This window comes from Amphiura filiformis, chromosome 6 (genome assembly GCF_039555335.1).
Source record: "Amphiura filiformis chromosome 6, Afil_fr2py, whole genome shotgun sequence".
NCBI lineage: Eukaryota > Metazoa > Echinodermata > Ophiuroidea > Amphilepidida > Amphiuridae > Amphiura > Amphiura filiformis.
The window spans coordinates 29,022,437-29,039,271 of record NC_092633.1 but is presented as its reverse complement, the minus strand read 5'-3'; the positions used below and the strand labels follow the sequence as shown (position 1 = coordinate 29,039,271).

Here is a 16,835-nt window from a genome sequence, read left to right as displayed (position 1 = left end):
TTGAAGCAGTTAACTGAGGGTGCCTCTACAGCTGACTTAGGAAGTGAATTCCACTGGTCCACCACTCTGTGTGTGAAGCTGTATTTCCTTATGTTCAGGCGGGCATGCTGTTTTTGAATCCTTAGACCATGACCTCGAAGATCTCTTTCAGAATCTTTCATCACAAACAGCTTATTCTTGTCCATATCATTGATAGGCCTACCATACATAATCTTGAAGACCTGGATCATATCTCCCCTTATAGGCGCCTGTATGCTAAGGAGGGTAGGTTCAAAACTTCCAGTCTACTCTGGTATGGGAGATCTTTGATAGCTGCAATCACTTTAGTAGCCCTTCTCTGTACCTTCTCTAATTTGGTGATGTCTTGTTGAAGAAATGGGTTCCACACACAGTTGGCATATTCGAGGTGGGGCCTCACCAAAGTCTTATACAGTGGAAGAAACATATTCTCATCCATGTGCGTGAATGTCCTTCTAATTAATCCAGCAATCCTATTGGCTTTGTTAGCCACCTTCCCCACATGCTTGCTGAACTTCAAGGATGGGTCAAAAACAACCCCCAAATCTTTCTCTTCATCTCTTACTTCTAAATCAGCCCTCGTTCCTCCATCTCTCATACTATATGTATTACCAACATCTTGTCTCCCGTAGTGCATAACTCCACATTTCCCGACATTGAACTTTAGCTGGTATCAGGACGACTCGACCTCCGGACTACTCGACCACGGACTACTCGACCACGGACAACTCGACCTCCCTGACAAGTCGACCTCCCTGACAAGTCGACCTCCAGAATCGCCGTGCACTTGGTGCATTCATGAATAGTGATAAATGCATGCACGAAGTTGTTGTTATTTATCATTATTACTTTGTTGAGTAGCTAACATAATTAGTAGGCCTACATTTAAATGTTTTGTGTGAAATAATACTATCGTAATATGAATTAATATTCCATATATAAACAAGACATGATTTTCAAGATCATAATTAGAACTCTGCATAGAGAGATACGGTATGGCAATATTTTTGTATTGACCACTTGATAAGGTGATTAGCGCACTGTCACTTACCTACAATAGCAGAATGGCGCAGTAGGTTAAATTCTTTGGTATTATATAAAATCAATGATTGTCAGGTATTTAGTGTTATCAATGAACATGATCATTGGGATCTATAATTTAATAAAGAGTCGGATAAAAAGGAAACTAGTAGTTTTCGTGGAGAGTAAATATCACTAGAAAAATCAGATACAGAATCATGATCAGACCGCGTATTTCTACAGAAAAGTCATACTTGCTAGTAAGCTCTAGTAGTTACTTCTGGGGTTCCGTGTACGAATTAAATACAGCTCTTACCACCACGCGGAGCATTTATTAAAACACAATTAATTAAAACTTCTTTATATTGGAATGGATGAAAAAAAAATTGGAATGGATGGATAAATTGTCTTAGGACTATAAAATTTTTGACATGAAATAAAAATGATTTCAGTACCAAGAAATAATATTTTAGCAATGTACCGGTATTTTCCATTGGGTTTGATTTAAGCTTCGCTATTAATATTGACTTGCTTATATTATTTATTTATTTATATATATATTTATTTATTTATTTATTTATTTATTTATTTATTTATTTATTTATTTATTTATTTATTATAATTTATGCTCTGAAATTGAGCACATCATTTACGGCGCGGCGCGCGGGTCTATAAAATACAGAAGTTCATTAATACACTTAGTATGTACGTGTTTATTGTCATCATGTATGAGACTTGTGTTAATTCCAATTCGCCTCAACATGTTTAACATAGGTAAGCACGTTGGTGGGCAACGGAACCCGTGCTTAACATATGCACCTTGGTGGGCAACGGAGTATGCGGGGAATTGTGTTAATTTCACAGGCTTCAACACGTTTAACAGCACGTTGGTGGGCAACGGAGCACTGCACTTGTGTTAATTTTGACACGTTTAACATAATGCACGTTGGTGGGCAATGGAACCCATGCATGCACGCATAGTCTGGGGCACGTTGGTGGGCAACGGAGTATAAGACTTAATTTCTATCGCTTCAACTTGCAGGCACGTTGATGGGCAACGGAAGGCATGCATAGCATGGTGCGTTGGCAGGGGGGGGGGGGGGTGGTGGAGTACGAGATTTGTGTTTTATTTGACATCGCATCAATACGTTTAAGATATGAACGGGGATTGTTGATGTTTTATGTTATTTCCAAAACTAAATCCAAACTATTCTTCTTACTGTTATAACTTTTCTTCAACTTGATATCGATGATTAGAATCTGATTATACTTATAGATTTCCATTGATAAATAATAGCACACTAGTCAATGATTAATACCAAAGAATTCAATATCCTAGCCATTCGGCTATTGTTCCTATTGTACAATGTGACATTGCGCTAATCACCTTATCAAGTTGACAATACCAAAATATTTCCAAGATATCCCATCCCTTTCCTACGCAGAGCTATTTCAAGCTATTATCTTTTACAATAATTTTATTATTATAACCTATCGTCAATATACCATAAATAATTCCTCACGCAATGTTGAAATATACTAAATGTTAGATAAACAACCAAGTAAATAATAATAAAAATTAATTAATTGCTAATTAAATAAATGAAATAAATAAAATTGCAATAATAAATAAACAAACATAATAATAGTAAAACATGACATAATAAATACATAATGCATAAAAATAAGGGGTAACAGCAAGAAAGAAAAAAATAAGCAAAGAAACTAATAAAGTTCTTCATTATGACTTCTTAACCATTCTAATTATAGTCCCGGCTAATATCACGGTAGTAAAATAATTAACAATAAAACCACAATAATAGTGACATGTATTGAAGTACATTTCATGATCATAATAATAATATTCACTTGATATGCGCAAACAGAACATCAGCCCCCATTAGCCAAAAAACAAACAAACAAGACTTCTTGCACATAGGAATAAATAAATAAATAAATAAATAAATAAATAAATAAATAAATAAATAAATAAATAAATAAATAAATAAATAAATAAATAAATAAATAAATAAATAAATAAATAAATAAATAAATAATGACATCAGATAATATATATACCAGTTTATAATAACCCGGGAGAGAGATAAGAAAGAAACAACTTCAAAAAATTGAGTGTTTTCACATGTTTTTGTAGGCCCCGATACGACTATGTTAGAATTTTGTACCGGGATATTGTAATAAAAGTCTGGATATATTACTAGTATCACTAAAATGATTGACAATAAAACCATAGGAAATAAAACCATAGTAGATCTAATCATCACATCATAAATATTATGGAAAACATGGAGCAAGCAAATCTTTCAACATGATGTAAAATGAAATGCACAATCAGCAAGTCATCCATCGGCGATGGATGCATCAAGTGCACGGTGAATATAAAGCTCGAGTTCTCAGGAAGGTCGACTTGTCCGTAGTCGAGTTGTCACGGAGGTCGAGTTGTCAGAAGTCGAGTAGTCCGGAGGTCGAGTCGTCTGACATTCCTTTAGCTGCCATTTCTCTGCCCAGTCACTCAGCTTATCAAGGTCATGCTGCAGTACAGCCCTATCTTGTGGCTTCCTAATGTGACTGTAAACCTTTGTGTCGTCTGCAAACATCTCCACGTTACCATTCAAACTGTCTGGCAGGTCATTGATGTAGATAATGAAGAGTATCGGGCCCAACACACTGCCCTGGGGGATCCCGCTGACTACCTCCGCCCATGATGATTTCACTCCATTCACTACCACACACTGCCTTCTGTCCAGCAGAAAACTTCTGATCCAACTGGTATGTTTTGTACTTTCAGCATTTCTTACTGGGTGGTATCATTGTTTTATTTGTGCAATTTGTTTTTGTAAAAGGTGATCTTTTGTGATTTGTTTAAATAATTGCTATGTAGGCCTAATTCTTTTTTGTGTGATAGTGCACAGCCAGTCTGAAGCACCGGGGGGGGGGGGGGGGAGATAATCCTATTTTGCCCATCTCTATATTGCAATTAAACAAAGCTCGTATGCCAATTATTTTTAACCTCATTTATAGGGATTCAAGTCCTGTAGTAGAATATTTGGTATACTTACATTAAGGACTTCGCACTCGCATGTGCAAAATTGTGACGCTTGGTATATTTACGGGAAAGTTCGATGAGTGAGTTGTTCGTGAACTTGAAAATTCTACAATTTTGAAAGCTTACAAAAACAATGACTTCGCCAGTCAAACCTCGTGCAAATATTACTCATGTACTATTTGATATGGATGGGTTATTGCTCAGTAAGTACTATAAGGTACTAAACTTTTTAAAGTTTAAAAAAAGTAGTTCATGAGTTACTACTACTGCATGAATGGCAGACATAGACCGTAAGGTACTAATTTCGAGGTGCATAACAAACACCAAATTGGTGTCATAACAAACACCAAATTGGTGTCGTGTGTCGTGTGGTCTTTCAATTTGTGCCGAGTGTCCTTGGCAGACTTGACTATGCTTCAGTGGTCATGAAAGGATTCAATAGATAACCTCTGCCCCACTAATCCCCAGCTATTGTCTGAAATTGCTCCTCGGAAAATATATTATAACAACTCAGTCCTCAAATGATAGTCATATAACGACCAAAAGATAAATGACTGACTGTCATTGAGGACTGAGTTCCGCAGTCTACATGAATGGTAGGTATTAAAGCTTATCAACATGATCAATGTTAGGGACAGGCATAAAAATTTCAAATTAATTATATTAACATGAATTGTTGTTTATTGGAAGAGAGAACTTCTCAGAAACAATTTGACACCAAAACCAATCTTCTACTGTATTGCTAAGTGAAGTTATGATTGAAATTACTGTCGGAACATTGGGCCATTTTCTCTGATAAGACTTACCATAGGAGTGCATGGGGGACTTGATAATTTTGTGCCCCCTGTCAATTTTTTTGTTTTCACTGTAATTTAATCTAATTTTTGTTGAATATTATGTATGTTATCATTTTCAACACATCTGTGAAATTTTGAATGAAAATTCAAATTTTAAGGTGGTAAAAAAGTGATTTGTGTGCTAATTTTGGTCAAATTTTGCCATTTTTCGGCCATTTTGGGCCCATTTTAGGCCAAAACAATGATTTTCCCAAAAAAAAAAAAAAAAAGTGCTTTCTCCTAGCAAATAAGTAAACTGGAATTGTTATGTGAAAAGGATGAAAGTTTTTGTCAAACCATGTTTCCTTTTGTCAGAAGATGAATTTTGGGTCAAAATAGAATTTTTTCCCAAAATGGCCCTTTTGACCCCTTTTTGACCAAAACGGTGATTTTCACCAAGGCATATCTCACAGAAAAAAATATTAAAAAGTGAAGACAATGTTGCATTCTGCTTCCTAAAGCTTTGAATCTGTTGTCAATGCAAACTAGAGCATCTGAAACAGATTAATTTTGGTTTTATTCATCATTTTCTCCAAAAATGGTGTTTTCAGTGGCACAAAATGGCACAGATTTACATAGGGCTTTATTATCAAGTAAAATAAATAGCGCCCTCACACAGATGTGCCTGTCCCTATCAATGTGTGTTTGAGTTTTATACTGAATTCCTGGGGGTCACTCCCATTGTGGTGGTTTTTTTTTTGTGGCCTGTACACCATCCGCGATAATCAACTTTTGAAAATTAAGCACCCTAAACAAGGATTTAACTCTGGGCCAAAACGATACCCTAAACAGGTTACACGAGGACGAGCCTTCTCCCTATATCCAGGCTGGACACATCACACTACTGTGTGATGTGTCCAGTTCGTCGCCGAACTCGCATATAACATGGAGAGCTTAGCATAATGGCCTGCCTATTTACGCTTCCTGAAAACACTCTTGCACATAACATACAAAACCACAAATTCACTAACTTCAACTTGCACTACCGACACCATGAAAAATATTTTAATTATTACCGATCCTTCAGAATACTTGCAAATATTGGCAGTTTCATAACATCCTGCTGCTGAAAATCGTAAATTCCACAATCTTCTGTCAGATCCAGGTCAGTAATCACAGGTGGGCGAATCTACCAGCGTGACAAGACCAGAGATAAAAAGGATGAGAGGCCACGCCGTACAAATAGCTAGCCTGATTGGCAAGCGTCGTCGCTGGCCAGACCTTCTACGGTCGTGTATGATGAGTAGAGACCATAGAGCCCTATATAGGGCTCTGTGGAAGAAACGGTTCCTAATTTTGAAGCCATGGATAATATATTCATTTATACGAGACCCATATTTTTGTACTAATCACAGAACAGAATTTCACTTAACTCACAGCTGTCAATCATTCTTGTGAAACGAAGCTCCGCCTAGTATCAAGGTCTTCTTCTGCGCATTGGTTGTGCGCATTAACTAGCCTCCAGCACAAATCCTGTGCACACGATCAGGTTGGATGGGCGGTTTACGCCTGGTTTACACAACAGGAACTGCGATGCATCCTAAACTGGATCGTTTCGTGTATTCGCATTGCATGGTGGGTAATCGCCTGCCAATTTGCGTAGCTCCACGCTCACAACAGTTTAAAATCAACACAGGTAAATCCATATAAAATTAACATGGACACAAAATTGACATAGCTTATGTAATTCAAATAATAAAATAATAAAATGTAATATTATCATGATAGATGCACGTTTTATTAAAACTTGAAAAGATTATTAAGTCCAATAATTTGTTTGTGTTACCCTTTTTTCCTGTTTTTCATGTTTTTGACACCCTTAACATGTTACGCGCGTATCGTGCCAACCCACAAAAAAACCGACCCTTTTTACGCATTTTTATTATCGCGGATGGTGTACAGGCCACAATGGGAGTGACCCCCTGGGCTGTATTCATATAAATGTATTGTATTAACATTTCCATAAATAATAGATGAGTATTTCCATAAAATGTTAGCATTTGAATGCGTAAACTATCATGTGCAAATTCGAAGCTAGAGTTCTCAGTTCTCAAGCATGTTAAGTAAAACAAACATGCTCGTGCCCTGACCCCCGAACTTTTTTACTTCTGGCGCCACTGATTCCAATGATAAAGAGGGTGGCTTAGTAATAATACTGGGTTGCCTAAACATACTTACAATATAGATACAGACTTTAAGGTACATATTTCGAGGTGCATAACAGACACAAAATTTGTGTCATAACAAACACCAAATTGGTGTCGATGACCTGACATGCATGCATTCTTTTGTGATGGTCTTTCAATTTGTGCCGAGTGTCCTTGCAGACTTGACTATGCTTCAGTGGTCATGAAAGGATTCAATAGATAACCTCTGCCCCACTAATCCCCAGCTATTGTCTGAAATTGCACCTCGGAAGATATATTATAACAACTCAGTCCCTCAAATGATAGTCATATAACGACCAAAAGATAAATGACTGACTATCATTGAGGACTGAGTTCCGCAGTCTACTTACAATATACAAGCTACTCTACAAAATGGCAAAACATTTCCACATCTTTTTATATCAATGACATGGGTACAATTTCATTGCAGTTTGCACATGAATAAAAGTTTGTAGTATCATATGACCTTATGTCTACTTGTATACACTATACAGCCATTCTTCCGTGACCGGCTGTCTACTACAGCGTCGCTATATCACCAGTGAATGTTGTCAGTTTTCACTCATTGTTCAAAATGTGACATGTACACCAAATACATGTACAGCCCCCAAAATGGTCTACTTTTAATTTTAAAATGCGATCCCCAACCCTACCTTTGCTTACCTTTGGATGAATTTGTAGAAGTCTCTGTGTTGAAAAATGCCCACATTGCTTCAGTCCCGTTAATGAATATTTCATCCGTACTCCAATTGTTCCAACGTGGACGTTACGTTGTATTTTATGATCAAGCCTTGAAATAAGCAGACTGAAACCAGGAGCATTTTTTTTTAAACATTGCTCCTGGTTCACTGGTATTTTACAAGAACCAGGAGCTATTTCTGAAGAAACAGGAGCATTTCTGCATATACAATACAGCATACCATGCAGCACTACTGCATCAAGTGCATAACTGGAACCAGGAGCAATTTGTTTCAGAAAAATTGCTCCTGGTTCATGTGAATTTTACAAGGACCAGGAGCAATTGCTGGCTTTACGAGAGCAAATTTGCTCCCCACGCCCGCTTATTTCAAGGCTTGTTTATGATAGTCTCCTTCACAGCAATAGCCACATACAGTCTGGCCTGAGACTAATTTTATGAATAAACTAATTCATCACTCGTGACCCTTTTCAAGAGTCATACGCATGCGCGATGGAGTTCTTAGACTCTAATTAACCATGCCCACAGTTGTTTAGTCACAGACAAAATATTATAATTAAAGTAGTTATTATAAGATTTAATACCAAAAGAACTTTAAAAAAGAACTTTACATTACGGTACCAAAATATTTGTTTTAATGGTGGTAAATATATTTTGTTCATGTTATTTAAATCCATAATGTACAACCTTTTAAAATGAGTTTGGTCAGGTTTTTTTAAACCTGATTTTTTGGCATATATATTTGTAATGTTTATACAGTACCAACTTCCACCTAATAGAGGTTGTGCATATGATGCATCATACCGTAAATATGGGAGACTAGTTACTCAAATACATTCAACAGAAGCACGATTGCAATCTACCGCGATAGTTCGTCTCACACACATAACAAATGCACCACACAAATAGGTTGATATTAAACAACATTTGATTGAATGGACTGCGCTGCACCATGCTGTCACTACAGTGAAGAACACTGGTTCAAATCCTTTGTTTTTCCAGCTAATCGATAAAAGCATGCAGGGCCTTAAATTGGATTCAGCCAAATTCATTGTGTTTTTTAGACAACGGAGCAAGTTTGAATTAAAGTCATAATTATGACTTTAAATCCCGCATATAACACCACAGTTACAGTAGTAAGGGAGTTTTCTTTCATTTTATCTCATTAGTTTGACTTTAAAATGACCAGAAAAGTTTACTGACAGTTTTTACTAATATTATTTTGTAATATTTGACAAAGAATAACCAAAGTAAAATTTGACCTATATTTGATCATAGGTCTTCTATGATTTGATTAGACTAGTGTGCCTTTAAATCTTAGAGAGAGCTCAAGGTCTCTCTACTCCTTTAGGATTTGTGTAAGCTAAGTATTTTTCGCTTTGTGGAGTCGGTACCGCTGTTGCATTTTCCAACAGTAGCAGTTAAAAAATCATGTTGACTCGTGTACAAATAGTGCAGCACCACATTTTTTCATTCGGTCATCGCAGTAGCGTTTCAGCAGTGACATCACTGACTGGGGTGAGCTGAAAACAGTTTAATAATTATAGTAAGTTTATGTTTATAGCTTTAATTGCCATCATATATCATCTTTCTTTTCGCTCATCATGTTTGGGTAATGATCACATCTTCAACCATGACTTGGTGTAGAGTATTTTCTCCTCAATATTTTGTTCATTCATTCTTTGCAAGCTTTTACATAAAAACAAAGAAATCCATCCACATTCCTTCCCTCATTCAGACTCATGATTCTGCATGAAACAAATTATATTATATAAATAATCATGATGAACCATTCAATATCTACTTGTCTGCATTTAATGTGCAATTGTATTTATAACAAAACCAAGTGATTTTGTTTTTCCAGATACAGAAGACCTGTACACAGTAGTTTATGATGAGATCTTACAGCGGTATGGCAAGTCATTCACATGGGAAATGAAGCAGAAAATGATGGGAACCAAGATCCTTGAAGGAGCCCAGCTGATGATAGATGAACTAGGTCTACCATTCACCCCTCAAGATTGGGTCCAAATGAGTAGAGATAGAATGACAGAGGTGTTTGTAACAGCTAAGCTTATGCCAGGTGGGTGTGTGCAGCATATAGTGTATTGCAAATCATGAGTGTCATGTAGCAGTAATGGACACCTGGGTCTGTAGCTACAGCCCCACAGATGTAGATATATATTTGACACTTGCCATTGCCAAATGTAATAAAAGGTGCCCCCACTGCAACCCTAGATCAAGCCTTCTCAACTAGTTTCTCAACCCCGTCAGAGCAGTTCATCTGGGGTGAACCAAACCTGCCTGGTTATCAAATTAATCAGTGACAAGGTTACATTTTTGATACATACCCCCTTAAAAAACATCAAAGGGAAATGAAGCGTTAGTTATGTTTACAGGACTCCATCATTATTTTGGTTTATTCCCTCACTAAATGTTATTTTAAACTAAAAATGCAGTTTTAAAATCAAATTTCACATGAATCTTATCCCTTTGATTTGTTTGCATTACAGGTGTTGACAAACTTATACAACATCTGCATCAGCACAATGTTCCCATTGCTGTAGCTACAAGTTCAACCAAGTATTCATTTGACCGCAAGGCTACTCATCACCAGGAGTTCTTCCGTTTATTTCATCACATTGTATGTGCTGGTGATGATCCTGATGTTAAGAGAGGCAAACCTTCACCAGATGCATTCCTTGTTGCTGCCAGCAGATTTGATGGGGAACCACCCATACCTAGTAATGTACGTATATTATTTTCAGTAGAAATAATGCCTATAATATTTTTCACCCTGATGTGGCAGAGACGTCAACGCATTGAGGCCGCTGTTTCGCGCGCGCATCTATTCGGCGCAAGGTCTTGGGTAGGATTTGAAGGTTTGGGTGTGTAAAATTCAAAAACCTGGGTGTGTAAATTTAAGATTTGTGTATAAAGTATAGGCCATGTGGGCAAAAACTGGGTGTGTATTTACAAATTTAGGCATGTAAAACACTCCCAACATGGCTGGCTGCATAAGCCCTTGATGCAGCGTCTTTAAGCACATGTGTGCATATGCCAACACTTTGAACGTCTGTTAGCAACTTGGAAGCTGCACCTAATGAAATGCGCACTGATGTCACATCAGGGTGGAAAATGGTACATAATTTGGTTCAAGTTTGGTAGTGACGTACACGTGTGTTTCGCTTGCTGCAGTATCAAATCATGTGCGTAAAGTTAAGCACCCTGAGTGTACGCGTACAGGGGCAGTTTGTCGTTCTTAGTTTCAATGGACCATTATCTCAAAACTAGTTCTGCCAATATTATTTGACTAAGTCAGTGCCTGAAGTGGGTAAGTGCAATAGCTACCTGTGAACATTTGGCAATTTACACACAGTATATTGTACTCATCTACACATGGCAGCTATTGCACTTACACACTTTTGGCACTGAGCAGTCGTATTACCCTTTTGTTGTGGATGGTCATGATTTAGCCCCATCCTGTAACTTTTTTTAAATTCTTTTCACCTGCAGTGTTTGGTGTTTGAGGATGCCACACTAGGAGTACAAGCTGCTAAATCAGCTGGGATGCATGCAGTCTTAGTACCAGACAAACGGCTAGACACAACAAGTATTGATGACATCGTCGACCAAGTTATACCATCGATAGAACAATTTGTACCACAAGAATGGGGACTACCACCATATGATGGTGTATTAAGGACTTGGTGGACAAGTTCTGGAATTGTGAACATATAATTCTTTTTGTACAATTCCAGTAAAAAATGTAGGTGTTAGTGACGTTTCTCCACTACACTAGTGGTTTCATCAGACTGGCAACCCATCACAACTGACTGTTTCCTTTTATAGGTGACATAAATCACCTCCTGCTGAAGGCATGATGAATTGGTCAAAGATATTAATTGAGTGTATATGCCCCCTCATCCTTATTCAGAGTCTTTTCCTTTTCGATGTATCCAGATGGCTTCTTTCTGCCACCTGGTAGTCTTGTCAGCTTCTCTGTCGATAACTCCCAATTGATAGAATGATTGGTAGAGGCAATGTGGTCTTTGATAGCTGACTTGTGAATGTCTGTGATAGATGATTTTCGGCCAGGGGGCTATTCACTCAATAATATCTTTGACCAACTCATCATGTCCTCAACGGCGGTTCTTGTTGCCTATAAAAGGAAACCTACATCTTTTACTGGAATTGAACAAAAAAACTATGTTAACAGTTGAATCTAACATTCCAAATTAAAAGGGCATTTCGTGATCCACAGCCTCATCCCCCAACTTTTCTCAAAAAAGTTGAGATTTTTATACCACTGGAAACCTCTGGCTACATAATGTTTATGTACCAAAAATTTCTTGCAGATCAATTCGGGTTACAAAAATATCGTCAAAATAATCATGCATAACTCGCAGACGCAAAATTGGAATCAACTAAAATTTTGTGAATAAGCTTTTTTGTGGATTTCTACTGAAAAATGTCATAAAAAGAGGATGCTATGATCACAAAATACTCCTTTAACTTTATAGTACTTGCTTGATAAATAGAAATTATTGTCAAGTTTATGAAGGTTTTGAAATGAAACTTCAATCATGTGTACAATTTACTTCCCTGGTTACATAAAAAACAGTGGTCTTCTCTCCAGTGCTGTGGCTCCTCAGCTGAAATACTTTGATTTGAATCAATCATCATTTAGTAGCTAGTATAGCTAAGTCAGTAAATTACAAAACAATCGATCAAAAATATCTGTGTGTTTATGAGTAATCACAGAAGAATCAAATCAGGGATCCCATGCACCACATAGCTATGTAATGTTACAAATCTATGAGGTATTCAAAAATCTAACACTTTGCATGTCTTGTCTGTTGGCTTGGTCACAGATAGTCTATGTCCCAGTCACATACTACAGACTAACCACAATCAGTCAAGTCTCGGCATTGCCTGATAATGAGAGCTGATCATTCCATGAAATGGGACAGACGAAACTGCTATGCACATTTTGCATAATTTTTACGGTCTCCCGCATATACATGTACGCGAAGACATATGCAATGCTCTATCGTGTAGGGATGCAATGCTGGCTAGATTTTTAGACACGCTAGATAGAACGATCAGCCCTCATGAATATGCAAGAATTCACAGCATACAAAGCACAGGGACTTTGACTGATTGTGATTAGTCTGTGGTCCCAGTTGCTTGTGGCATTTGAAATGTGAACAAGCAAAGTGGGTAGTAAAAAATGTTGTATGTTGAGGAAAATCTCTCCTTTTCTTTAGCAGTGTGTGGAGAAATCTCCTTCAAATTGGATTCCACAGATGATTCTTTTCACATTACTTTGACTGACATACTTTAAGATTCAATAAATTTAAATAATGTTAAATCAAATTTAGCAAAGGTTTTGCGTTGCCTGATGTCACACATGAATCACATTTGAACCTACATTGTATTGCTTATGCAATGCTGGAAACATGAATTTCTAGCATACTTTATAGTAATGCAATATGTATTTTAAATAATTCTTGGCCAAGGTGGAATACTAGTACTTGGTATGATTGTAGCTCTGCAATAAACACACACTCATATAACACGGTTCAAAAGATTGCATGTACACGCCTGACACTACCAGGATGCAACAGGTACATGTTCCAGCTTGGCCAAGAATTACTTAAAAGGGCATTTTGTGATCCACAGCCTCATCCCCCCCCCCACTTTTCCCCACAAAAATTGAGATTTTTATACCACTGGAAACCTCTGGCTACATGTTTATGTACTGAACATTTCTTGCAGATTAGTTAGTTTAGCACAAATATCGTCAAATTTGAATTTTGTTCTGGTATACCAGAACGAAATTACAACAGTGGCCTATGGAGCAGCTTAATACACATAATCATGCATAACTCGCAAATGCAAAATCGGAATCAATTGAAATTTTGGGAATAAGGTTTTTTCGTGGATATCTACTGGAAAATGTAATAAAAAGAGGATGTTAGGATCACGAAATCCTCCTTTAAAATACCCATGGTAATCTTAAGTTTCAGTTTTCTTTGTCCCTTGCTTTATAAAATTCAGAACTTCAGATCCTGTCACACATATATTGTATACAGAAATGGATTATTTACAGACAAACATTGGAAAACAAACTCAATGGTTCATCAGTTAGGTCATTATTTTTCCCAGGTGGTTAAGACAAAAACTTTTTATCCGTAGAGTAGAACAGTTTTAACTGGCTTCTCAGCACAAAATATTGAAAATTCAATCACCAAAAATAATAGTATTTTGTTAATATGTAAGAATGTGAGTGGTGAAGAAATAAATTATTATTATTATCTTATTTGAGAAAGTCCCCACTTGTCTGTTATTGTTGGATCTTGTCATGATATAGTGCATGATCTACAGATAGGGATGTGTATGCCATAAATGGTATGCAGCATTTGCTTGGCTCCCCCTAGTGTTAATTAACATGAAGATAACCCTGCCATATGGACACTAATATTTGCCCCTGGACCCCATTAAGGCCCCTAATGGAGGTCCCTGTTCCTTCAGGACATATGAAATGGCTATGCTTGCTTCACTTTTAGTAATGCATTTTACCTCGCACAATTCATTTTATTTGAAATCATATGTTCCAGCTACGACGACATCATGCTGGACAAATTCCATTCACTGTTAGAGGAGGTTTGTGGGTGTAAATGCAATGGAGCAAATGAACATGTAATCAATACAGCATTGATTTGCAAAGAATTAAAACAGGACACTTGTCTCATCAAACCACTCTAATACCTCTATGAAAGTGAGAGAGGTGTCATCAAAGTTGGAACAGATAATAACATCAAAATCACATAAAAACACATGGTAATACCCAAAAAAACATCTTGCTCAATACATAGGTTCATGTGCACAAAACCCTAGGGAGGGGTGAACCCACACAAAAGGCATACGGGGATGTGCTGCTCCAATGGGTTGCTATTTTGCAAAAAATTTCAAAAGAAATCCTTAGACATGGGTCTATATTTTGAGAAAATCCTTAGACGTGGGTACCTTTCCACAGTCAAATGGTCCTTAAAAGTCTGGAGCTTCACACACCCATCCAAAAAATATTGAAGTACCCCCCATCAGGCACAAAATAAGTTACACCAGTTCTTACTTTAAACCTGGTCTAACTATGGAGATTAGTCCTACGGAGAAGGAACTTTTGTTATTTACATACCTTATTCTTGATTAAAGGAGTATTTCGTGATCCTAGCATCCTCTATTTATGTCATATTTCATTAGATATCCACGAAAAAACCTATTCCCAAAATTTCAGTTGATTCCGATTTTATGCTCATGAAGTTATGCATGATTATGTGTATTACACTGCTCCATAGACAATGCGTTGTAATTTCGTTCTGGTGCACCAGAACGAAATTCAAATATCACGATATCTTTGCTAAACGAATAATCTGCAAGAAATATTTTGTAAACATTATGTAGCCAGAGGTTTCCAGTGATATAAAAATCTCAACTTTTTTTTGAGAAAAGTGGGGGGATGAGGCTGTGGATCACGAAATGCCCTTTTAACTGTAGTTTAACTTTTGGACTTCGCTAGTAGAGGGGGGAAAGAAAATAGTAAAAGGATCGCTCCCTAAGTGTAACCTCCATAGTTAGACCAGATCTAACGTTAGACCTGGTGCAACTTGGTTTGTGCTTATGAACCTTTGACTGTTGCCAAGCATTACCCAAAAAGCAGCAATATCTTAATATTGCATCCAGTCTTAATATCTACATCCAGTCACCGGCACTAGCTTTAAAGTTCAGCGTTAGCTTAGCGTTACTTGGTGCTTGTACATACTTTTACATGTGCGATTAACGTGCCGCATATGTGTACGCAAGAAGCCATGCTAAGCTAACGCAGCACACGCTAGTTCCGGTGACTGCAGGTAGATACTGACTATAGACATGCCAAATTCCATTGGGTCGTTTATCTAATTCTATTGGGATCATTTACTTTGAAAGTGACAAATTTGATATACCGTACACTAATAAACGAAAGTAAAGGATCAGACTTATTTATTAGCATTTTGCAAAACAGCATTAACCTTGTAAATCAGATGATGAGATGAGTGTCATTTCATTAATGTTTAGGCCTGAATACTAGTCTCAGGTGTAGGCATTACTTACATTACCAAGTAGGCCTATATGTCAAGTGACACATTGGTTCTAAGGCATTTAATATGAAAACAACAAAAAGAAGGCAATATATTAGTAATTTTTGGGGGGTCATCAGTTTTCAGGATCCCAGTCACACATCCCCACTTTCCCTTGTCTTCTAAGGAGGGTCTTGTCTTCTTAAGACTGTAATAAAACTTACAAAAAATACAGTGGTACTCAAATTAGATTCCCACATATTGGCCAGGGATGTAGACATTATGAATTTTCATATCTGAGACCAATATCAAAACCCAACATTCCTAAACCTATAGACAAGTGTTTTTAAAAATGACTTTCGACTATTTTCATCATTTTGCCCCCTGCCCATATGAAAGTCAGCCCCACCCCCAGCCCGGCCCCTAATTCTGAACAAACATCCTGCTACTAATCTCAAGATGGTCTCCTGAATAACGTCTCAGGATTCAGGACCATGATTAATTATTGTCACATCCCTTACTTTCAAAATTATATACCACAAAATTAATAGAGTACACTTCCAAATTTCCTTCAACAGATACAGAACAGTTCTATGAACAGGTTTATACTGAAATGCTGGCAGAATATGGATATGTATTTCCACTTTCTTTACATGCAAAACTACAGGGAGGGAAAACTTCTACAGATGCCGAAATCATAGTGAATGAATTTAAGCTTCCCTGCACACCCCAACAGTGGTTGGATGCTGCTCTAACTAGACTCTTGCAACTCTACCCCACAGCTTCATTGATGCCAGGTAAATATTATCGAGATGTTTTAAGGTGGTACTACACCCCTGCCCAATTTTGTGCCTATTTTTGCATTTTTCTCAAAAATTATAGCACATTGGTGACAAGTAAGATATGTAT

General features: G+C 37.2%; 2 protein-coding genes across 3 annotated transcripts in view; one reads left to right on the top strand and one right to left on the bottom strand.

Annotated features, from left to right (window-relative positions):
• Nucleotides 1-238: 238 nt before the first annotated feature.
• Nucleotides 239-655, bottom strand: LOC140154446 (uncharacterized protein B0403.1-like). The gene has a single exon (XM_072177012.1). It carries the CDS (start codon nucleotides 653-655, stop codon nucleotides 239-241), a length of 417 nt encoding a protein of 138 aa, XP_072033113.1.
• A 3,520-nt stretch (nucleotides 656-4,175) lies between these two features.
• Nucleotides 4,176-16,835, top strand: part of LOC140155235 (pseudouridine-5'-phosphatase-like) — a 15,423-nt gene continuing 2,763 nt past the window's right edge. The window contains exons 1-4 of one of the 2 annotated variants that reach the window (XM_072177989.1): nucleotides 4,176-4,308; nucleotides 9,671-9,889; nucleotides 10,320-10,555; nucleotides 11,323-14,131. In XM_072177989.1, coding sequence (XP_072034090.1) covers nucleotides 4,239-4,308; nucleotides 9,671-9,889; nucleotides 10,320-10,555; nucleotides 11,323-11,547 — 750 coding nt within the window. In that variant the 5' untranslated portion in view covers nucleotides 4,176-4,238 and the 3' untranslated portion in view covers nucleotides 11,548-14,131. Of the gene's footprint in view, nucleotides 4,309-9,670; nucleotides 9,890-10,319; nucleotides 10,556-11,322; nucleotides 14,132-16,504; nucleotides 16,724-16,835 lie in introns of those variants that run through there. The other variant, XM_072177990.1, reaches the window with a different exon arrangement.